At 43.8% G+C, this 23,535-nt stretch overlaps 1 protein-coding gene across 8 annotated transcripts in view; it reads left to right on the top strand.

Moving 5' to 3' along the window:
* Positions 1–12,738, top strand: part of NMRK1 (nicotinamide riboside kinase 1) — a 29,582-nt gene extending 16,844 nt beyond the window's left edge. For 3 of the 8 annotated variants that reach the window (XM_045288565.1, XM_045288566.1, XM_045288564.1), the window contains one exon: positions 1,776–2,019. In XM_045288565.1, the coding sequence (XP_045144500.1) occupies positions 1,776–1,870 (95 nt within the window). In that variant the 3' untranslated portion in view covers positions 1,871–2,019. Of the gene's footprint in view, positions 1–1,775; positions 2,020–2,957; positions 6,701–12,239 lie in introns of those variants that run through there. The other 5 variants (XR_006679936.1, XR_006679934.1, XR_006679935.1 and 2 more) reach the window with 5 other exon arrangements.
* The last annotated feature ends 10,797 nt before the right edge of the window (positions 12,739–23,535 follow it).

The raw sequence follows: 23,535 nt of genomic DNA, 5'->3' as shown, positions 1-23,535 counted from the left end.
TTCAATTTTTGAAAAACTATTTCAGAACCGTCTGCGATTGTTCTATGTGTAAGATCTATCAAGACTGCTCTTTGGAATCCCCTGAATAGCCCATGACCTTTTGAGCTGACATCTCTGACTCTAATTCATCTTTGAGAGCTTCCTGTTTTCTAAAAATATGGGATTCATCTGTAAACTGTTGTTTTATTTGGGGCAGCATTCCCATTAATCTGTTGCAACGCTTCAATGATTTGGGAATATGTCTACTTGAGTTTCATTAAAACTTTGATATGAGCCCTAACCTCATTTTTCCCCCGTGGCATAAATGCATACCCTTATTATTGAGGGTAGCCGAGCAAGGCTAAGGTAAGCATCTGAGAGAACTTGTCTGCAGCTGTGCCCAGATTGCAGTGACGTTTGGTTTGCTATAAACCCATGGATGTGAGTAGCAATACCTTTTTACTTATGCTTATACGTCTGTTACACCATCCTCCTAAGGTTAGCCATCCTTGTTGGGAAAAAATTTTTTTCTAATCAGACTGGACATGAATTGGATAAATGCTGAACCTGGGTGTCAAGTACAAGGGTGTTTCCGACATTATTTCTGTGACTTTGCGTAGGCTTAAGATTATCCAATTTGAACACTTTGGGGTTGTTGTTGGCTTTTGCTGTTTGTTTGAAGCAGTCTTTCATATCAGCTCAAGGGAAATGTTTCAGGAAAGACTTTAATTGGTTCTACTGAGGTTATATGTCTTTTGCTAAAGCCAGTCACTGTTCATGGGAGAAAGATGAGGCTGTCTACTCTCATAAAGATTAAAAGTAAAATATATATATATGAAAAGTCTTGGAAACCCCAAAGGGGCAGTTCTTCCTTGCGCTGTCGCTATGAGTCAGAATCACTTGATGGCAGTCAGTTTGGTTTGGAGTCACTGTTCAGAACAATGGCGGTCTGAATTGGCCAGGACTGAACTATGTACTTTACCTGAGGCAGCCTGTACTTGAAGCAATTTCCCAAAGGGAAAGCAATATGGGGGGCTGTAACCAGAAGGAGGAGGATAGAAATACCTGCTGGATAAAGAAAATCACAGGTATGTGTGGGAACATCTAAACGCCCTTGGAACGAGGAAATGCGCTCATTCACTAGCCATCCGGGAAATGCAAGTCAAAGCCATGATGAGATTCCATCTAACACCCATAACCAGAGCCCAATTTAAAAGCACAGAGAGCAACAAATGCTGAAGAGGTATGGAGAAATTGGAATTCTTATTCACTGCTGGTGGGCTTGTAAATACCTACAGCCACTGTCGAAAGCAATATTGTGATTCCTAAAACAACTGGCAAGAGACATACCATACAACACAGCAATACCACTACTGGGCATATACCCCAAAGAAGTATGAGACCGGTTGTGAGCAGATGCATATTCCCCATGTTCTTTGCAACACAGGTCACAATAGCAAGAAGTTGGAAACAGCCTAATCCCAATGTAGAAGAATGGATTTAAAAAATGGAATAATACACATCCCTAAAAAGTAGCCATGAAGCCTCATTCCATGGGGGAACTGGAAAGCATTGGGCTGAGTGAAGTTAGTCCATCACAAAAGGGCAAATACTACAGGGACAAGCACCAGGAGAACTCGACTGCTGCCAGTGAGCTTCCATGCACCATCCTCTAAGGGGGAAGTGTGCCTGGTAATATGCACTTAATAAGTCACATTGGGCCAAGTTTCTGGACACACTCTGGGGACCCAAGTCAAGTGCTGTAGAACACGGGTATTGAATCCTGTCTCTTCCAGGTACACAACACGCTACAAAACCCATACAGGAGAGATCTGATAAGGAAACTCCACGAGGTGAACTGGACTTTACTTCAAACACACCTGTAACCTGAGGACGTAAGACTGGAAATTCATGGAGTTTGAAGAAGCAGAAGACAGCTACACCAAGAGTATTAACTGTCTGTAGGCAGACAAACATGGACTTAGTACATCAATGCCCTAATGTTGTATTCAAATATATGTTATTCTGGCAGACCTCTAATTGACGTTGTTAGTGAATATTATTATAAATTTTGCCTGATGACTCCCAAATAGCTTCCAGTCACTCAAGGGTTTATTTTGTACAAGTAAATGATTCAGGTATTGTGATAAGTAGTTAGCCTACACTGGTCCAATGTCCTTCTAAAAGTTAGTGCCACGGGCTAATCAATGAAAATGTTCACAGAAAATCTTTATGTTCCAGGGAGGTGAGCAATAAGATTCACTACCATAAATTCACAAGGAAGTCTCTTCGGGGACCCAGAGAGGCAGATTAAAAAAAACATACGTCTAAAAATGGATTCTGGGCTTGTACTTAAACCATAGCTCTAATTTAAAAACAATCATTTCTCATGACATGGCCCTGGTTGACTCTCACCCACAGAAAGGAAACAAGATACGGGTGCTATAGCAAAATGTGGGGAAGAAATTAGATGGTACTTGGCTATCAGATAGAATAGCATCTGGGGTCCTAAAGGCTTATTTCCAAATAAGCAGCCATTGAAGCGAAATATTAGGCCCCATGGAAAAAGCACATCAACATCTGTGACCCAAGGATTGTAAATTACATAACCCAAAGCCAAAGGAAGCTTCAATGGTGACATTCTGGTTTGCAGAAGGCTATGGATGGATGACAGTGGAAGCCAATGATTCATTTCTGAGATCTGTACAAGAAATAAGCATCCAGTGATTTCCCTGAATCCATAATCGAGGGATGGGAGTAAACTGGTTACCAAATGGAATACATTGGAGAGATGACGATAGGAGATCAAAATGATAAACCTGACTTGAACAGTTAAAACTTTGTCAGTGCACTTTGGGGGCTAAGCCTAATCTGTTTTTCAACATTTTCTGTGCTTTTTTCCCCTTCCAGATTGGGGTTTGTATCGTCATTGTGGATAGCCTTCTTGAATCTTTGTTATGTGTGTTTCTGTTTTTCAGTATCTGAACCCCAGGAGTGAGGAGCCTATAGAGGCAGCAAGGGGATTAAGGCTTCCTTCCTGGGTAGTACGGTGGGGGAGGCAAGGAGAGCTGACATCAAAGAGTTCAAGAAGGCAGAAAATATTTTGAAACTGAAAAGAAATAAAAAGTCTGTGGAAAAACGGAACGGGATCAAGAGGTAATAATAAGACTTTCCCACAGACACTTGATACCCCTTGTAGCTGCTATGCTGCCTGTATGAACAGAAAGGATTTCCGTGGCTAACTTCAATCACCAGCTGCTGGGAAGAGGAGCCTGAGTCACTCCAGTTGTGAAGACTGTTCCGTGCTTTTCTGCTGAGAAACTGTAGATCCCTCCCCCTCCCCCCCCATATAGATGTCAGCATACCTCAGGATGAGTTCAATTTCCTGTGTCCTCTGTACATTCCTGTCTGTCCTGAAGCCCGAGCCCAGTCAAGCCATGCACTGATTCTGTTGTTATGGGCCACAGGCCCTCCACTCCCGCTGACCCCATTGCAACGAGATCAAGCGATGGTAATGCATAGGCTTTCCATTGGCTGACTTTCAGAAGTAGATCTCCAGCCCTTTCTTCCTCCTCTGTCTCAGTCTGAAGCCTGTTTAGCATCCTAGCAATGCATGAGCCTCCACTGAGCTTATTTTCCGGACATGGTACAGGAATCACACCCAGATTTCCTGGACAGCAGGCAACAGTTCCACTGCTGAGCTACCTGTGTACCATCCCAACCTCACCACCCCCTCCCCTCGTGATCGTAACAAAAGCGTGACAATGCATGGAGTCAATTCCAAATCGTATTGATACTGTAGACAAACTGTACCTGATCCTTGGGGTTTCCAAGACTTTGAACCTGTGGGAGCAGACTGCTACATCTTTGCCCACAGAGCAGCTGGCGTGTTTAAGTCAGGGACCTTCCAGTTACAGGTGAGAGCTGCTTTTCTGGTTTCAGGACCTGCCCTTCAGATGGGCATGATGACATTTCAGGACCATTTAAAAAGTTCTTCCTGCAAGTGGGACTTGTAATCCAGAGATTCCTGCCCAGCTCTGCCATCTATTACTTGATGGAAAAAGATAGCCAGCCCCCTCCCCACTATAACAAAGCTCAGGCCTGGCATGAGTGGGTGTAGAGAGGGGCGTGAGTGCAGGGGTCACCCTTCTTACGTGATAGCCCCTGAGCCTTAAATGATGAGGTACAGGCCTTCTCGCCCTAACTATGTTGTCCAGCGGTGTGTCCGCTTCCAGACACCCATAGTTTTCCATCTTCTTGATAGTAGCCATGCTCGCTTGGGCTGCTTCTCCTTGGGTGACTGAGTTTGTCCATGGGAAAGTTGCCCTAGTCATATAAGCTCGGGCAGCTTGTGCCCAGTTCCATTGTAAATGCAAGCTTCTGCCATCTGCCCCGGTTCAAAGACAGCTGACATATTTTGGCAGGTGCTGAGAAACCACAGGGACATCTATCTCCTTAAGTGTGACGTCCTCTTCTCTCCTTGCCTGTATCCTACAGGTAGGTGAGGAGCTAATCAACTGTGCCATTTAAGATACCTGTCTTGCTTGAATCTCAGCTATTGGGGAAAAATAGAAACCTTAGAAGAGTCATAAATCTGAAGCGGATCAGCTTTTCCTGCCTCTGAGGTCTGTGTTACTTCTCTTTCCATTGCCAAAATAAGTCACTCTGTTATTTTTCATATACTCACCACCTCACCAGCACCAACCATAGTACCCTGGCAGCGCTGGCCTCCGAGGATCCTCAGCATAGCCCAACACAAGGCTGAGCAGCCGGGAAGGCATGTTAGATGTTTCTGCAGACTGTTCTTCAGGCTTGCTCTCTCATAATAGCACATACAGCTGCTCAGTCAGTTTTCATTCTAAGTCTATACAAGCAGTACGTGGCGTCATGGTAAATGGAGAAGACGGAAGTTGTCAAGGATCTCACTTTACTTGGACCCATTATCAGTGCCCACGGCAGCAGTCAGGAAATCAAAGGACATGTCCCACAGGAGGGCCTGTGCCTGTCTCACAGAAGGGCATCTTGCTGGGAGAGGGTCAGCGAAGAAGAGGAAGATTGTTGAGTCAGAACTGACCGGATGGCATGTAACCAAAACTACAGGAAATCATTATTGTGATAGAGTAATAATAATGAACAAAGATTGAACTAATGAAGAACGAATAACCCAGGAAAGTAAGTTAATGAAGCTAAACCTCTAATTCAATCCTAATTGAAATCCTAACTTGCAGGTAAAACATAATTCTTAACCTATCCCAATATAGCAAGGCTGCCCAACCACCAGAGACATTCCCATTCCCTTTAAAAAACACTTATTTTCACCTCTGAGACCCTGGATAGTGAAACTACTAATGTGCTCAGTTGCTACTGGACAGGGACCTCGGAAGAAAGGCCTGGCTACTTCCAAAAGACCAGCCACAGAAAACCCGGTGGAGCGCCAGTTCTACTTGACACACATGGGGACTTTGAATTGTAATCGACTAAACGGCAACTGGTCTCACTGTAATTTTTCTTCATTTGTTTTCATCTCGTTATGAACCAAAAACCAAATTTGCCGACTCATAACAACCCTACAGGACAGGGTAGAACTGCTCCTGTGAGTGTCCCAGACTGTTTATAGGAGTAGGAAGTCGTCCCGTCTTCCTCCCGCAGAACAGCTAGTGTCCCCTTGCGCATGATAGGCCAACATGTACCCACTACACCAACAGGGCTCTGAACCATTATGAGAGCATCATATTGTCAATGTTTTTAAAAACAAAAGCAAAGGGGAGAAAACAAGTCACCTGCATTCCCACTAATCAGCAGTGTTAGTATTCCAATGAGATCACATTCCACTCTTCTTGCTGTTCACATCATACCCTCCCTTTCCTGAGATGTTGCAAATACACTAGTTAATCAGCCACAGTGCGTACTTAATATTGAAGCAGCTTCATTCACTTGATTATACAGTGAACCTATAAAACTGAATATCTCCTCCCTGCTAGAGGATTCACAATTGTATTCTATGTTGCACGCTGAGTGAAATAAGAGAGGGCTGCAATAAGTTCATGGAAGAATGGAGCTAAGAGATCAAGGAATTTTCCCGGGAACTTTTGAAGCCCTTTCATACAGGATTTGACACTGACAGTTAGTGAAGAAAGATGTTATACTTCTAGTTTCAAATGAAATCATAATCACAGAATACAGACTTAGTAATGAAATGTTTTCCTGCATTGAATTTTAAATTTCTAATTATAAAATAAATATCTAAGAGTAGTCCATAGGAACATAAGATTATTTAACCATCTCTCCATTGGATATTTACTGTTCAAGGTTTTCCAATGATATATAACATGCTATTTTAAAATGCCCAATTGCTGGTTTTCTCCTTTTTGAATTAGATTCGTTTATAATTCTATTCCTTCAAATGTATAAATTTAATTATAAATTCTATAATTTTATAATTCTATTCATTCAAATGTATAATTTTAATTATAAATTCTATACTTTTATAATTCTATTCCTTCAAATGTATAATTTTAATTATAAATCCCCAAGGGCATAGTCTTTTCTAAAGTTTATATATTTCAAAGATTATATACTACATTAAAAAATGTATGTATCTTTAACAGTAGCTGCTATGTAATAAAAATTACTGGGTTTCAAGGGTTCAAATAGGAAGTAAATGTTTAGAAAATTATGTGGCAACATATGTTCAAATATACTTGATATGTGGATTGTTATAATGGCTGTAGGAGCCCCCAATAAAATGATCTTTAAAAAAAATGTTCTGGGTTTACCATTGAGTTTCTTTGGTGGGGTAGGGGTGGGGTGGGACAGGGCAAATCTGTTGCACAAGACATCTTTAATGTTTAAAAACAGTTTTATTAGCACTACATCCACATATCCAATTCAATAATTCAGTTATATCAAGATCAGTTGTACAATCATAACAGCAATCAATTTTAGAACATTTTTTTCCTTGTACTCATTATTTGTGTAATTTTCTTTAAATCATTTTATTGGGGGCTCATACAACTCTTACCACAACCCATATATACATCAGTTATGTAAAGCACATTTGTACATTTGTTGCCCTCATGATTATCAAAACATTTGCTCGCCACTTAAGCCCTTGGCATCAGCTCCTCATTTTTCCCCCTCCCTCCCCACGCCCCCTCCCTCATGAACCCTTGATAATTTATAAATTCTTATTTTGTCATATCTTACACTGTCCGACATCTCCCTTCACCCACTTTTCTGTAGTCCGTCCCCCAGGAAGGAGGTTATATGTAGATCCCTGTTATCGGTTCCCCCTTTCCACCCCACCCTCCTGGTATTGCCACTCTCACCACTGGTCCTGAAGTGATCATCCGTCCTGGATTCCCTGTATTTCCAGTTCCTATCTGTGCCAGTGTACATCCTCTGGTCTAGCCAGATTTGTAAGGTAGAATTGGGATCTTGATAGTGGGGGGTGGGAGAGGAAGCATTTAGGAAATAGAGGAAAGCTGTATATTTCATCATTGCTACACCATACCCTGACTGTCTCCTCCCCACAACCCTTCCGTAAGGGGATGTCCAGTTGCCTACAGATGGGCTTTGGGTTTCCACTCCGCATGCCCCCTCATTCACAATGATATGATTTTTTGTTCTTTGATGCCTGATAGCTGATCGCTTCGGCACCTCTTAATCACACAGGCTGGTGTGCTTCTTCCATGTGGGCTTTGTTACTTCTTAGCTAGATGGCCGCTTGTTTACCTTGAAGCAAAAGCAAACAAAAGAAAGAAAGAAACAGGAAAACATTGTCTATCACCCCCTTGTGTTATAAGGTGATTGTATTAGTAATATCAATAATTTATCTAGTAGCATTTAAGGTACTATTGATATGAGGAGTTTATATGAGTATAGTCCAACTGTGAGCTGCAATTCATGAGTTGTTGCTTTGTATAGATTGATTTCTTAATTGATTGAGCTCTTTATATTGAGCATGGGTTTGGTGTAGGGGGAAATTCCCTGCACCATTTCTTACAAGGGCAGATCCTTGTTTATCAGATCAATACCTGTCATATTAATGCAGTAGGGAGCATTGAAGTACTAAATATATAGCGCTTCTGAGTCCCCTTTCAATGAACATCCAGTAAGCCAGGGGTCTCACCCAAGGTCGAACGATTGCCATTTCCAGAGTCTTGGGTTGGCCATCCTTTGCTTCCTCTCCCATCGGGATATATCAATCCGAAGTCCAAGGATACAGGTAGTTTTGAGGTAGGGCCCAGTTTATTTAGTCGGGCTTTTATGTTGAATCTGGATAGGGCTCTTGGGGGTTGCAATGTTCCCTGTAAGTTCAGTGTCTATGGTCATCATAGTGTTTAGTTGATGACATAATTCACTAAGAATTCTGTAGAAACATCTTTGAAGTGTTTACCCAGGAATGTAGGACTGGGTTTACTCTCCCCTTAGGTTCCCTACAATTATTATTTAGCTTCCCTTCCTGATGTGAGGTTGGTCCTACAGATTTACCCAACATACCCACCAACAGAAATATCAGTGAGTCCTTGTATTAGAGTACTTTCATTTCTGCACATTTCAGTGATATTTTTGCCAATTACAAGATTCTAGGTTGACGGTCTTTTTCCATCAAGACTCTGTATACATCACTCCTTTGTCTTCTTGCTTGCATGGTTTCTGCTGAGAAATCAGGAGCTGTTCTAATTGCTGACCCTTTGTATGTAATTGTTCTTTTTTCTCTGGCTGCTCTTAGAATTTTTTTCCTTGTCTTTGATGTTAGACATTTTGACTACAATATCCTGGGGAGTTCTCCTTTGGGGCTCTTTCCTGATTGGGGTTCTTTCAGCTTCCTGAATATGTCTTTTCATTCTTTAGGCATTAAGGAACGTTTCCTTGCAGGAATTCTTAGACTGTTCTTTGTGTGGATTTTTGTTGTTGTTTCTTCCTCTTCTGGAACCCCTATAAGACATAGGCTGTTCCTCTTGATTGTGCCCCACCTTGGTCTCAGTCTCTAGCACTTTTTGTTATTTGTTCTTTTTTATTGGAGTCTGTAGATTTGTCTTCAAGCTCGCTAATTCGGGTTTTCATCTGTTTTTCTGTTCTTTTATAGTGCTTTGTGGTTCTGCCATTGTAGTAGTTGACTTTCGCGTTTCTGCCTGTGAGGTATGTCGTGAGGTTTCCAGGTTTCCTGTTTTTTCACTCTTCCTCGCAGACTCCTCATCTGTTGTGTAAGTGCTGTCACCATTCTTTTAAGTTCTCTTTCTGGTAATCCCATAGTTCAGCATCAGGCATTTCATTTAGGTCTGGGCGGCGTTCCGTTATTTCTCTTGGTTTTTGTGTGTAAACTTGTTAGGTAGCTGTATAGAGGGTTTTTCCTCTCCATGCCTAGGGGCCCCCTACAGGAGGTTGGAAGCCAATGCAGGCTAAAGGCATGTGCCAATTCAGGCCCCTGAGCCAGTACACCTCCAGTACACCTCGGTAGGCCCCAATCTAGGCCGGGTGGACTTAATTCAGCCAATGGTCAACCAATACCATCGACCAGGCCTCCCACAAAAAGGCCCTAAAAAGCTGAAACCTGAGACCACCACCCTCTTCTTTTTCTAGCTGCTCCTCGGCCTTCCGCTCGTCTGGGCTGTGGTTCTGCTTGGTCAAGCCATGGTCTCTCTCTCTGGTCTCAGGCCACCATGTTTGGGTGTGTAGTGCCACAAGGGTGCTTGTGTTCAGTTACTATAATGCCTGAAACAACTTCTATCCTGTATAAAAATCCACCTGGATCAAAAACTAGGCTTCTGAATGAATTCTTTCTCATGGGAAGCCAAGGACTGAGGTATTTCCCACCCGAGGAATCTAACAAACTCATATCTTTTGTTGCTCCCTTGACATCCTGGTGTAGCTATTGGGGGTGTTAGGAAGGTGGTATTATGTGGAAATAGATAAGGCTGTTAGGTGGTGCAGTAGAGGGGTGGTAGACAATTTATATTATCTGGAGGAGATGTTAGATTAAGTGTTAGGGGAGAGATCAAAAAAGTGGAAGAGGAAGTGTTAGAAGATTGAGAAAGAAATTAAAGGAGCTATGGTGGTCTAGTGGTCACACATTGGGTTGCAATCTGCATGGTTGGCAGTTCAAAACCACCAGCAGCTCCGTGGAAGAAAGAAATTAAAAAGGAATCAAAAAAAGGAGGGATCAGGCAGTGTTAACTGGTAGGTTAAAAGAAAGTAAATCAGACCCCCAAAATGCCTTGTTTTGCAATGATGGAGGAATGAGTAATAATATTTAAGAAAAAAATGAAGTGTAGGGTCAGCATTTGGTTTTATGAGGATGAGAAAGAAAGAGAAAGATTAATAAGAAAATGAGGGAGAAAGAGATGTAAAAGGGCTGTGGAAGACAAGTTAGATCTTAAAATTAAAGAAGGAAAGGAAAAGAGACAAAAGTATTAAACATAAAAATAGAAAACATAATACTAGAGTGAGAAGCAAAAAATGCTGTTGATGTATGTTTCTTTGAGCTCTAGACTTGGCCCTGGAGCTTTGTCACTGATGTGGTGGTAACTTCTGGATTGATGCTGTGTTGAGGGACTAGAAAACAGATAAACTGAAAGCAAAAAGGTAAAATATCTATTATTGGCCCTTGCATATACCAACATATGGGGATGTCCTGAGTAAAGATGAATTATAAGGATCGTGTGCAACTTTGTTTTAAAGAGGGGGAGGGTAAAGGAATGATAAAACCGAGCAACAACAATACCAACCGAAGAACAGCTGAGATCTAGGTCTTGTCTTGGGGGAAACTGGGGACTGTGAGGAGCGGAGGTCTTTTGAGCAGGTGGAGCAGTATCATTAGTATGTTGTTTTACCACCTTGTGGTCCTTTAGGATGTCGGGTTGGGTTGAAGTTAAAGCTAGGGAAGTGATTTTGATGTCTCATGTGGTTGAGAGTACTGTATTATGATTTAGGTTACCGGTAATTAAAGGAATCCTCTGTTATATCAGGTCAGAGGGGATAAGGCCTGCTCCTTTTGGACGATGGAGGTAATCAAGTGGGGGTGAGGGAGTACCTGCACAAACACCAGGTGGTTTAGAAGGGAGGAATGAAACAGCTTCTGGACCCTGAGGCTTTTAGTCTGTCTCTGAAAGCCTGAACTCCCCGCCCATGCTTTGTAAAACTGCTATACCGGTTTCTAGTTGTATTGTTATGCTAATACCTTGCTAATGGACTAGGTGTGTATTATCTGCTAACAAAAGAAGTTAAAAAGGGGGGTGGGGGAGAGCCTGCAAATGGCTGTGCTTTTGGGGGGCCTTCAAATGGGGCCCATGCAGAGCTGTTCCTCAAGGTTGTGGGATTAGTTTTGCTTATTGAGGCTGGACTCCCCTGGCTTGTGTGGAGAGTTTGTTTATTCATTATGCCCACTCCAAGATGGCCTGTAAGTTCTCCCCACATGACTTGGTAGGCTGTGCTATCCCTGCTATTGAGGAGGTAGGGGTACAAGTGGATCAGACTGGTGCTCCTTTGGCGTGGACCGAGCCAAGCCTATTTGTGCTTGTGTCCACCCCAGGCTGATCACTCGGAGCTCTATTCCTGCAGCCAGGTTAGAGAGGCACCCAGCTAACTCCGGGACCAGGAAAGTTGGTTGAGAAAGTTGGGAAGCTGCACGCCACCAGCTTGTGCCAAAGGCCAATGACAAAGGGGCGTCTATTGGCCCACACTGCTGCTCTTTAATAGATTTGTGTCTATGTATCTTTATGCTGAGAATCTTGTGGTCTGGAAGTGTATGATGTCCCTCTCAGTGGCCTCTGCACTGGTCTCTGCAGTCCCTCCCATGTGTGCCATGCAGTTGCCATCTTGCTCTGACTCAGTAGATAATTGGGTTTCTAAACCACAGTCACCAAGTATTTAACTGTACTTCCTTAGGTTAAGTAAACCAATTAAAGCTAATGAGACTGTCCCTAAATGAAGGATGATGCTACAAAACAAGAATTACACTAGTCAGCTGCCGTTCAGGTTACCCTTGCTAGCACTGTTTTATTCCTTAAACTCATGGCGTGCTGAATTACAAATGACAGTGGATGCATGATATCTTAAGATGTACCTAAATTTATTATCAGGCATAAAAGAAGAAGACTAGGATTTTATTTTATTTTATTCTTTAAGGAATACCTCCACTTTTCTTTACTCCAGAATCCCTGTAATCTTAACATCCTTAATAGCCTGCTGTTGATGGGAACTTTTATAAAATGAGGATTGGAATTCTCCATTAATTTCTATTAATATTTATTCCCCAGGTTTGCAGGGAGCGCATAAAGGATGAATCAGCTGGATCCTGAATGGGTGAATGATAAGCCTCAAAGGAGTATATTCAAGAACCTTAACCAATGATATGACAGCATTTCGTTTGCTTGCTTTTAATTCTGCATGGTTTTTCTCCAACATTTGGAAGGAAGTAACTATCCATACCATTCTCGTTCTGGAGAGCACCCCGATGATGCACAGCTCACAACCACGACTTGGTCCTCCCTCTCAAGGCTTTCAAACTCCTCTGACCGTGGCCCGGAGTGAAAGAGAAAGCCCGTGTCATATACGGTATCTGTACCCAGCACATGTGTGTGTACGTGAATGTCCCTGTGTCTGTGTAGGTTTGTATTTATGTGTGTATGCAGACATACATTTGGGGTGTCACAACATTTACCATATTGTTTTAGAACAGTAGTTTTCAACCTTCCTCATGCCACAACCCTTTCATACAGTTCCTCTGTTGTGGGGACCCCCCCAACCATAAAATTATTTTCATTGCTACTTCACTGTAGTTTTGCTACTGCTATGAATCATCATGTAAGTATCTGATATGCAGGCTATATTTTCATTGTTGCCAATTGAACATACTTAAACATAAAGCATAGTGATTAATCACAAAACATTATATAATTATATATTGTGAAATATTTGTGTTTAATGGTCTTAGGCAGCACCTGTGAAAGGGTCGTTCAACCCCAAAAGGATCATGACTCACAGGTTGAGAACCGCTGGTTTAGAAACTATTGCTCTATTCCACCCCCATACCAGTGTACCACTTTTAAATATCAGCGTGACGGAAGTAGCAATCATATTGAATAAATCAGTACTTTACTATAGCTGATTTGTTTTCTTTCATTTTGACTTTCGCTTGTGTCTCATACCACTGGAAAAAGTCCTGGTGGTGCATTTGTTAGGTAGCTAGCACAGGGACTAGGGTGTCCATTACACATGCTCAGAGGTTCGAGCTTACGGCCAGGAAGGAGTAGTACACGTAGGTGGGCATTACACCTGGATTGACCCATCTGGGCAAGGTAAATTTAATTCAGCCAATGGGGTTGACCAGTACCATGGACCACACCTCCCAACAGGGGTGGGGATGAGGGTCTCCCTGAAAAGTCAGAAGTTTGCTCTGACCCTCTCTTTCCCAGCAGCTCTGACACACAGTGCAGCGCAGCCGGGCTGCAGTCCCGCACATTTGTGGCTTCTATCCTTTATAAACTCACTTGGATCACAAGCCAGGCTTCGGTGTGAATTCTTTCTCGTGGAAGCCAAGGACCGAGGTCTGTCTCTTCCATGAGAGATTGAACACAATGTTGAAGTTCTCAGCTACTAACAGACAGAGTGGTGGTTTGAACCCATGCAGCAAAAGACCTTGCAATCCGCTTCCGTAAAGATTCTAAAACTCACTGCCGTCTAGTCAGTACCGACTCCAGGGAACTTACAGGAAAATCTCTGCCCCTGTGAGTTTCCAAGACTGTAACTGTTTATAGGAATAGAAAGTCGAACTTCTCCCAAGGACCTGCTGGTGATTTCAAACTGCAGAGTCATAAGGAGAACCCTGGGAACCTCCCCTCCTTCTCTGCCTTCATCTTCCTCCTGTTGCGTCACTTGGAGAGCTGCAAGAGCCACCACCTTTGGATCCACAAGACTTTGTACCCACCGGCCTGTGACCTTCCTGCACTGTGCAGCATTGCGTGTGGCTGCGTGAGTCTGAAGAGGAACTTGGGGACTTGAGTTGAACTGTGCTAGAATGTTTTCTTGATATCCAATTACTCCTTGATATTAAGCTCTTTCTTACATATATATGAGTGTCCCTGGATTTGTTTCTGTAGCCAATCCAGCCTAACACAGGCGGCTAGAAGTCCAAACTCAGAGTGTCAGCTCTAAAGAAAGGCTTACTCTCTTTGTCTTTCTGTCTGGTTCTCAGAGTTTCCCAGAACAGACACCTGGGGTCCAAAAGATGAGTTCAGCTCCTGATTCTTTTTTCTTCATGGTAGTCTTTCTGTTGTCTGATTGCTCATTTAATTTCTTTCGTATCTCAAAATCAATCCACTCAAGACAAATCCTAAACCTGTAGATTGTATCCTGCCTCGTTAACATAAATTCCATGAATGTTGCCTCATTAGTGTCATTAAAAGCATTTACAATAAAGAGGATAATTACGTCATATTATGAAATGCTGAGAATCGTGGCCTAGGAAAGTCAACACATATTTTTTTTAGGGGCTATCATTCAAGCCATAGCAAGCATAATACACTAATGAAGACCAGAACTGTGCTTTCTGTCAGAATCAAAAGTAACCTTACTGGCTTTGCCTGTAAAACAGAGATAATGAAAAACTTGCTTTACAAAGTTGCTATGAAATATTACATTTCTAAGCCCTGCAAACATTTCACATTTAGAAAAGTAAACTGGAAAAGGATAACGCTCATTAAATGTTAGTTATTATTTTACTTTTGTTTGTTTTTGTTTGTTATAACTTTAAGGACTCAGAAAAATCTAAACTGTATCTAGTGAGCGTTCGTGACAAGACATTCGGGACATTCAAATGTCATCATTGGCTCATGGTTCTTTATGTCTTGCACTACTTACACGCTCATTAATCCAAGAATTAGTACTTGCTGATCTGGTACTCAGCTCTGTTTTGTTGTTGTTGTTCAGGTTTAACTGATTTTGAGTATTCTCACATTCTCTATATTCTATTAAGATAATAATAATCCAATCCCTTTCATTCCGTAAAGCGAGCAGCATCCACCTTTCTGAAGCAGCCGTGAGCTAGAGAGGGGAGATTAGGATACACCCCTGTGCTGCACTCTGAGCTCAGTTCTCACCTCCAGCCACAGATCTTTTTCACCCGGTGTGCTTTTCATCTCCCCCCCTTTCTCTCCTCTCTCCCTCTTGCCTACATAGAATCAGTACTTCTATCACATAGTCCCAAGAAACCCGATAGTGCTGTCCAATGGTAAACATTAGACTTAAACCTCAAGGCTGGCGGTTCAAACCACCTACTCCGCGGAAGGAAGATGAGATCAAGTGCTCCTGTAGATTGACAGCCCCAGAAAACCCGATCCAACGTGACGATGTGTCGGAATCGACAAACAGCAGTGGATTTTGTCTGGAACATGTAGTTCAGAGAAACCCTGATGGCGCTGTCCACCTCCAGGTCGGCACTTCAAACACACCTCTGAACGAGAAAGATGAAGCTGTGTGCTCTCATGAAGATGTGCAGTCCCAGACACCTCAAGGAGCAGCTCTGCTCCACCCTACGGGGTTGCTATGAACAAGAATCAACTCAATGGCAATGGGTTATCATGCAGTCCCAATATATCAAGGTTATATGCGCTTTTATTTTTTTAAGCAGCCAGAAATTATAAATAAGAACTGCAACCATGTTAGACCCTCATTTAAAAAGCTCTAAAAACAAAGCGATGTGTTTTCAACCTGGGGATAGAATTAATTACATTATTACCAGAAAGTGGTACCAGAATTACATAGACTATACGTAAATTCCATGGATTACTAAAAGGACACCCATCTGTCTCGAAAGAAGTACAGCCAGCGTGCTCCTTGGAGTCAAGGATGGAGAGACGTTGTGTTACATATTGTGGATAGCTTGTTGGCAGAAGGACATCCTGTTTGATAAAGCAGAGGGGCGGCGAAGGAGAAGGCTCTCAAGGAGATGGTGCTGCAGGGAGACGAGGGGGACAAATGAGAGGACGGCGCAGGACCCGGCAGTGTTCCTTCTGCTGTGCACAGGGTCACTCTGGGTTGACACTGACTGGGCAGTGCCTGCCACCACCACCCACGGATATGAATGCAGGTCTCAGCAGCACATCTGCCTGCTGGTTGTGCACAGGAGATGTTCCCACCCTCTTTCAGGCGTCCAAGAGCAAAGATGTTATTTTGAGGACGAAGGTGCCCATGTCACCTCATGAGCGTGTGAAAGTGGAGCAAGGACTAAGGAGGATCGAAGAAGAATCAAGGGATTTGAATTAAAGTGCTGGCAAAGAATATTGATCACACTGTACCCTGCTCCAAGAACAAACACATCCCTTTTGGAAGAAGTACAGCCAGAATGTTTCTTAGATGCCAGGATGGTGACACTGTCGCACATATTTTGGACGTTTTCAGGAGACATCGGTCTCTGGGAAAGGACATCGTGCTTGATAGAAGGGCAGCAAAAAGAGGAAGACCCTTGGCAACATGGATTGACCCAGTGGCTGCGCAAGCGCAGCAACAACTCTGAGGATGAAGTAGGGCTCGGCAGTGCTTAGATCTGTTGTCCATACGGTCGCTATGAGCTAGACAGATTTGATGGCACCGAACAACAAGCTCGTGGGATGCCTATCGTGCCAGGAAGAGGGACCAAACCCAACTCACTGCCACTGATTGATTCCCACTCCTAGTGACCCTGTGTAAGGTTCTGAACCTACATCTTGATGAGAACACAGTCCCATCTACATCTTGATGAGAACACAGTCCCATCTTTCTCCAGAGGATCGGCTGTGCAGTTAGAACTGAAGACCTTGCTGTTAGCAAACCACGCCAAGCCCACAGCGCCACCACGCCGTTGTTGCTGTTAGGTGCCAACAAGTTGTTTCTGTCTCTTAGCGATCCCAGGATAGCAATACCGCCGGGTCCTCCCGGTCCTCCGTTGTCCTCACACGCATTGCCATGTTTGTGCCTATTGTTGTACCTGTCTTGTACCCATCCATCTCATCGAGCATCTTCCTTCTTTTGACTGACCCTCTACCTGTCTAGCATGATGTCCTTCTCCAGGACATGGTCTCTCCTAAGTAGACATTCAAAGTATGAGACCACGTCTCATCATAGTGGCCCTATTTGATCTCTGAGACTGAATTTTTACAGCAGCAGCACTCTGTGCTTTCAGTGAGCTCCACAGCCTCGTGAGGACCCAGGTCTTTTAACAGCTGCTTATGAAGCTGCCTACGAAGCACAGCCACAGAGGAAGGAGAACCTGGGGTGGTAGCAGAACAGTAACTCCTGAGGGTGAGGAGGCAAGGAGGGAGCTGAAAGGAGGCACGGGAAGGGTAGCCCTTGGCCTGCTTAGGAAGAACTCTGTGATGTCATGGTGCATAGGTAGACTGTGCTAGAGACAGAACAACGCCTCAGAGGAATGTGAAAGAACAGACTAACACAATCCAGTTCCCATTTAAAAACATTATCCTATGAGTTCTTAAAAACACATCTTCCAAAGGCATGGATATCTTTGATGACGCTGGAAAGCAGACTGGCAGATAAGTTGGAAAGTGTATATATAGGTCATATGTTAGGCTTTGGCTGGTCCCTCCCTGAGTAGTTTTTATGTAGCCCTATTTATTAGCAAATAAAGTACAGACCCGGATTTTATTTGGCATAATTACAACAAACAGAACCCCAATATTAATTATAAACATAGCTAGCTAGTTATGCATGCAGAGTGGGTATATATTAAATTAAAAGCACAACGCTGCTATCGTGTGACCCCGGGTGTGTTGGAGTAGAACTATGTGCCATGCCGTGGGTTTTCATTGGCTGAGTTTCCTTTCTGTTTTCGGCGGGGGAAGTAGATTGCAAGGCTTTTCTTCTGAGGAATCTCTGGGTGAATGTAAACTTCCAACCTTCCAGGTAGGAGCTGAGCACTTCACCCTGTGTATCACCCAGGGGCCCCCTATACAAGGGTAAGTAAAAAAGTATTGTTACTAGGGTTCTAGTGGATACTACAGCCCCCTCCCCAAACAAAACAAACAGACAAAAAACCCAACTCAGGGCTATCGAGTTGAAAATGACCCCGTGATCCAAGGGAACAGGGTGGCACTGCCCTGGGGGTTTACTGTAACTGGTGACAGGAGTAAAAAGCGCCATCTTTCTCCCTCGGAGAGAGGCTGGTGGTTTCAAACTGCCCACCTTAGCGTTAGCAGGCCAACTGACAACCACGATGCCACCAGGGCTCCTCCCAGTGTATACCAAGGTCAGCTAGCTTAGAGAACTCATCCTCCCATCAGTCTTTGAAGCCAGATTGAAGCTGATGCAGATGGTTTTATGGACCAAATCATAAACAAGGAAAGGTCTTGGATTTATCCATAGATCTAAAGAGCAAAGTGCCTCCTGAGGGGAGGTGCTGGCTCACTTACCTTCATGCCACAGAAGGTTATGGTAACTCTTTCTTTGTTCTGTAATGCAAAGCATAATCATGATAGAATTTCTCGATAGACACAGGGCAGCAACAGAGGCATTTATGAAGAAGTTTTACACAGACTGTGTGGGAAATAGAAAGATTTCTCCCAAATCCTCTCCCCCAAATATATGTTAGACTTAGGACACTGCTTGCTACTAATGGTAAATGATTGTCAAGTTACCTCCCTGAAGGCAGTCAGTTGCCAGGACTACTGTCTGGTCCCACTACAAGAGGTGCCCACTCCCTGCTGTTAAGGACAATGGGCTACTTCTCCCTAAAGGCTTGTGAACATTGGTCTGATCCCTGTAGGTGGGGTTTACACCCTACTGATAATGGTTTCGAGGGAGATCCAGAGAACAGGTCAAACCTACTCAGTGACATCCAAAGTTAGGCTGCCATCCTGCATCTAGGATCCATCCATCTTGTCACATGTATCCCCCAATCCCTCCTCTTCCTATTGCATGTATATCCCTAGATTGTCCCCTCTCATTCTGTATTACCTAGAGTGCAACCCCTTGCTGTGATGTATGTCTTTACCTGTAATTAGTGGATTTACACCCCCCCCAAAGATATATAAGCCTTGGTTAGCAATAAAGATCCTCTTGGCCTCTCGTCGGCTCCCCTCTCCTCTCCCCGTCCTTGCTCCCCTGTTCCCTTTCCCCTTGTCCGCCTTCCTATCCCATCTCTCCTGCCCTCTGGTCTCCCATCTCCAGTGGACCACCAAGTGGGGCTGAGGTGAGCATGCTACCATGAAATGTGTCTGACTCCATTGTTTCTATCTCTCCTCTATCTCTCATGCTCTCTGTGACTTTATTATAATCATTATATATCTCAACTGTACAATTGTGCCTTTCGAACCCGCGTTTAGTTGTGGGGGGCTGGCCCAACCCCCACAAGACTGAACTCTGCATTGCTGAGAAAAAGGTCCGGCAACTTGAAGCAAGGGGAAACTGCCCATCACAACAACGCATATGCTCATTCTTCAAGGGCGGCAAGGGCTGCCTTACAAGAACTTCATGCAGAAGCATGACTCCATGCACCTTGCAGCTCTGATCTTGTTCAGACTCGATTTTGTCCCCCACACTCAAAGAACAGCTGGAGAGGAAGACAGCGTGTGACCCTTGGGGATCCCATACTGCCATTTTGACATGGTGGAAAGCACAGAGGACAGACTTGTTCGAGGGAGGATTAGAGATGGCAGCATCCCCTTTGGAAATATACACACCGAGATGGGTGAGAAAGGCGAGGCTTTCGACTCCTGTACCGGGTTCCAGCATTGGAACCCCACAGGGACTGTTCTCCTCTGCCCCAGAGAGCTGCTACAGCCGATGGCAGCGCGTGAAACCCCGCTGCAGAATATGTCGAGAAACAGCCGCTTCTCATGGCGACCTTTGTGTTCCACGATTCTGTAGCAATGCTTTTGGACTTTTCCTTGTAGATTAACTCAGAGAGGAACGATTCCGTCAGTGGAATTTCTGACACTTCGTGTTTTGCCTTTTCAAACAGGAAGGTTGTCATCAGTTGTTTTCCAGCAGCAAGTTGCCCCTCTCTCCATATTCCTTCTGAAGATGGGAGATCTGGTTTGGTGTTGGTATCAGGTGCTTCAGAAACATGAACACCATCAGCACCACCACCACCAGCAACAACAAATACACCGCCATCGAGTCGATTCTAACTCATAGCGACTGTGTGGGACAGGGTAGAATTGCCTTTGTGTGTTTCTGACACTGTGGCTCCTTCTGGGTTTAGAGAGCCCCCTCTTTCTCCCACGGAATGGCTGACAGTTTCGAACTGCCGATCTTGCAACTAGCAGCCCAACGGTATAATCACTACACCTCCCAGAGATGGCATCAATTGGTCTAACCCAATCAAAGCCATTCTACGGCCTTTGGTTATGATTGGCTAAGAAACGGAGAATGTCATGCGCTCTGGGAAGCCCGCTAAGGATTTCTGAGTTTGTGTCCAAACAGAAGGAAAGAAGTACATGGAGGGAAGCAGGCTTCCTTTGTTGCTGGATTTCTTGTATTTGAGTGTGATGACTGGTGACTCGTGGTGTAGTGTGTTATGCATTGGGTTGCTATTCTCAAGGTTTGTGGTTCAAAACCACTCCTTGCTCCCTGTGAGGGGCATTGGCCTTTGTGCAACAGGGCTGCTCTGAGTTGGCGTTGACTCAATGGCAGTGAGTTGGGTTTATCAGCTGTGATGGCCAGAACTCTAGCACCTGGACTGTGATTGGGAGAGACTGAAAAGAGCAACCGAGGGAGAGACATATCGAGTCCTTGATGCTACCCAGCAACTGAGCATCCTGAGATCATCTGCTGGAGCCGGTCAACCTAGAAATTTCATGTCCTTTCACACTGGTTACTTCCTTAGTTTTTGGCCGGTTTTAGTTCCGTTTTTGGTTCATACTGCTGAGAGCATCCCACTTAACAGTGGCTCCGAGAGACAAGTGTTTAAAATAGTTTTGATCTATCAGTAAAAGGACTGAGATACGCATGCCCTATGTTGTTTCTAGAGCAGTGCTTTTCTAACGTTGATGTGAGTGTGCACTGTTGGAGGCTTGTTGTTAAAGATGCTCAGAAGCTGTACGTGAGGCCCGGGATGCAGCATGGCTAATAAGCTTCCCTCATATGTGGATAACATGAGTCCAGCGATCCAACTTTGAGTAGCATTTGTATATCATCTGTGTTGTTCATTAAAGAAAAATACAATCAATTCCACTGTAAATATGGTCATCTCTGTGTGGGTGGATGCTTTGATGTGTATATTTTCACAACAATCAAATGTTTGCTTAGCGTTTACGGGATAGTGCATTACCTTCCCTAGACCTGCCATAACAAACTACTACAAACTGGGTGGCTGAAAACCACCAGACGTTATTCTCTCACAGTTCTGAGGCTACAAGTTCGAATTCAGGGAATTGATGGCAAGGCCATACTCTTTCAAGGCTCTAGGACAGCGGTGCTCAACCTGTGGGTCACGACCCCTTTGGGGGTCGAATGACACTTTCAAAGGGGCACCCAATTCATAGCAGTAGCAAAATTACAGTTATGAAGGAGCAATGAACATAATTTTATAGTCAGGGGTCACCACAACATGAGGAACTGTACTAAAGGGTCGCTGCCTTAGGAAAGTTGAGAACCACTGCTCTAGGGGATGACCCTGTCTTGCCTCTTCCAGTTTTGTTAGCCTCAGGAGTTCTTTGGTTTGTGCTGACATACTGGTCTCTGCCTCTGTCTTCACATGCCTTCTGTGTCTGTCTCTGTGCCTCTTCTTCTAAGACACCAGTCATTTGCAGAAGGGTCTGCCTTACTCTATTATGACCTCATCTCATTTTATATCTATATCTCAATATGGTAGTTACATAATCTGCTGTCAAGTTGAGACTTCAGAGTGAAGGATGGAGTTTAGCCTGTCAATCAGGTCACAGCTTTATGACCTCATTTGAAGGCACTAAGGAGATAAATAGCTCTTTGGAGGCAGGATACATGCTCAGTCTCTGGGAGACATTACTGACAAAAGAGCCTGATAGAGCTACGCTGATGTAGCCAGAGCCTGGAGCTGGAGGAGCCACGTGGAAAAAACCCATGCCAACGCTTAGCGGGGAAGGCCGGGAAAAGGAAGTGGGTATTAACAAACCCAAGGACAAGGGAACAACAAGTGAGCCAAAATCAATGGCAAGGAGGGTGTAGCAGGAGGCCTGGTAGGGCCTGATCAAGGGCAATGTAAGTGAGAAGAACTACTGAAACCCAAATGAAGACTGAACATGATAGTGGGACAAGAGGAAAGTAAAAAGGCAAGGGGACAAAAGATGATTCAGCTGCTCAGTGTCTGTCTCTTATACAAAAATGCTTAGGACACCAATAAGGTGTCATCAGACTGAGACAATCACTAGTTTGGGCTCTGCCCTGACCCTTAGCTCCACGTTTCTAGCTGACATAGCCTCTAACCAGCACAGCCACTAAAGGACAATAGGATTGTTTCCAGTTTTTGCGTTTGCAAAGCAAGTTGCTATGCACATTCACATATGAATTTTTGTAGGGACATACCGTGTATGTTTTTGTTTCTCGGGGATAAGCACACAGAAGTTCAGTTGTTAGATTTTATAGCAAGTGCACGTTTAGTTCAGTTAAAATCTGCTGTACTCTTTCCCCCAATGGTGCTGTCATTCACATCCCCATCCGCAGTGTAAGAACATGTCAGCTGTTTCCCCAACTGTTGTTCTGAGTATGGAAATCTCTCTGGAGAAAACCTTCCTTTGCTTTCAGGTCAACAAATTCCACGGCTTACAAAGATTTCTAGGGGAAACTCTTGGCAAAAAAGTTAGATTTAAAAAGTCGGAGGGAAAGAAAGTGCTTTTAAACAAACTCCAATATTTATTTTACGTACACCTAACAGACTGGAGGAGTCTTTATTTATTTACTGTCTGTAGCTAGGAGGCATTTCCACTTCACCTATTTATTCCTCCCCGTGAGGCTATAAGAAGGGTGATTTTTCATGCGTATTTCAAATAAGTTTTCAAGAGTTACTGAGTGAAAAAGAGGAGCTGATACCAAGGGCTCAAGTAGAAAGAAAAGGTTTTGGAAATGATGATGACAACATATGTACAAATGTGCCCAATACAATTGATGTATGTATAGATTGTGATAAGAGCTGTATGAGCCTAAATAAAATGATTTATTAATATAAAAAAAGAAGAGTTACTAAGTGGCAGGGCTAGAGTGAGAAAAGGCACTTCAGGTCAGTGCAAGAGACATAGAAGACGGTCAACACCTTTGTTGGTGGTAGAGGGTGGGGCAGAGAATGGATAAAATCCAACTGTTGCTCTGAATGTGTCCCAGGAGCCATAGACGGCTGAGCATTGGGCTGCTAATCAGAAGGTTGTCGGTTCAAACCTATCAGCTACTCCTAGTTCCATGCTCCTCCTGGGTAAGACGAGGCTTTCAGTTCCTTAAATATTTATAGCCTTGGAAACCCAAGGGAGCAGTTCTACTCAATCCTATAGGGTGTCTATGATTTGAAATGGACTCATCGCCATTGGGAAGCAATACTAATGAGTCAAGACTCATAGGATGGTGGGTTAAGTGTTGTATTGCTAACTGTAAGGT

The sequence above is a fragment of the Echinops telfairi genome, unplaced genomic scaffold (assembly GCF_000313985.2).
Source record: "Echinops telfairi isolate 266 unplaced genomic scaffold, ASM31398v2 ScPeMD7_22;HRSCAF=79, whole genome shotgun sequence".
Taxonomy (NCBI): domain Eukaryota; kingdom Metazoa; phylum Chordata; class Mammalia; order Afrosoricida; family Tenrecidae; genus Echinops; species Echinops telfairi.
This window is presented reverse-complemented; position numbering and strand designations above follow the sequence as displayed.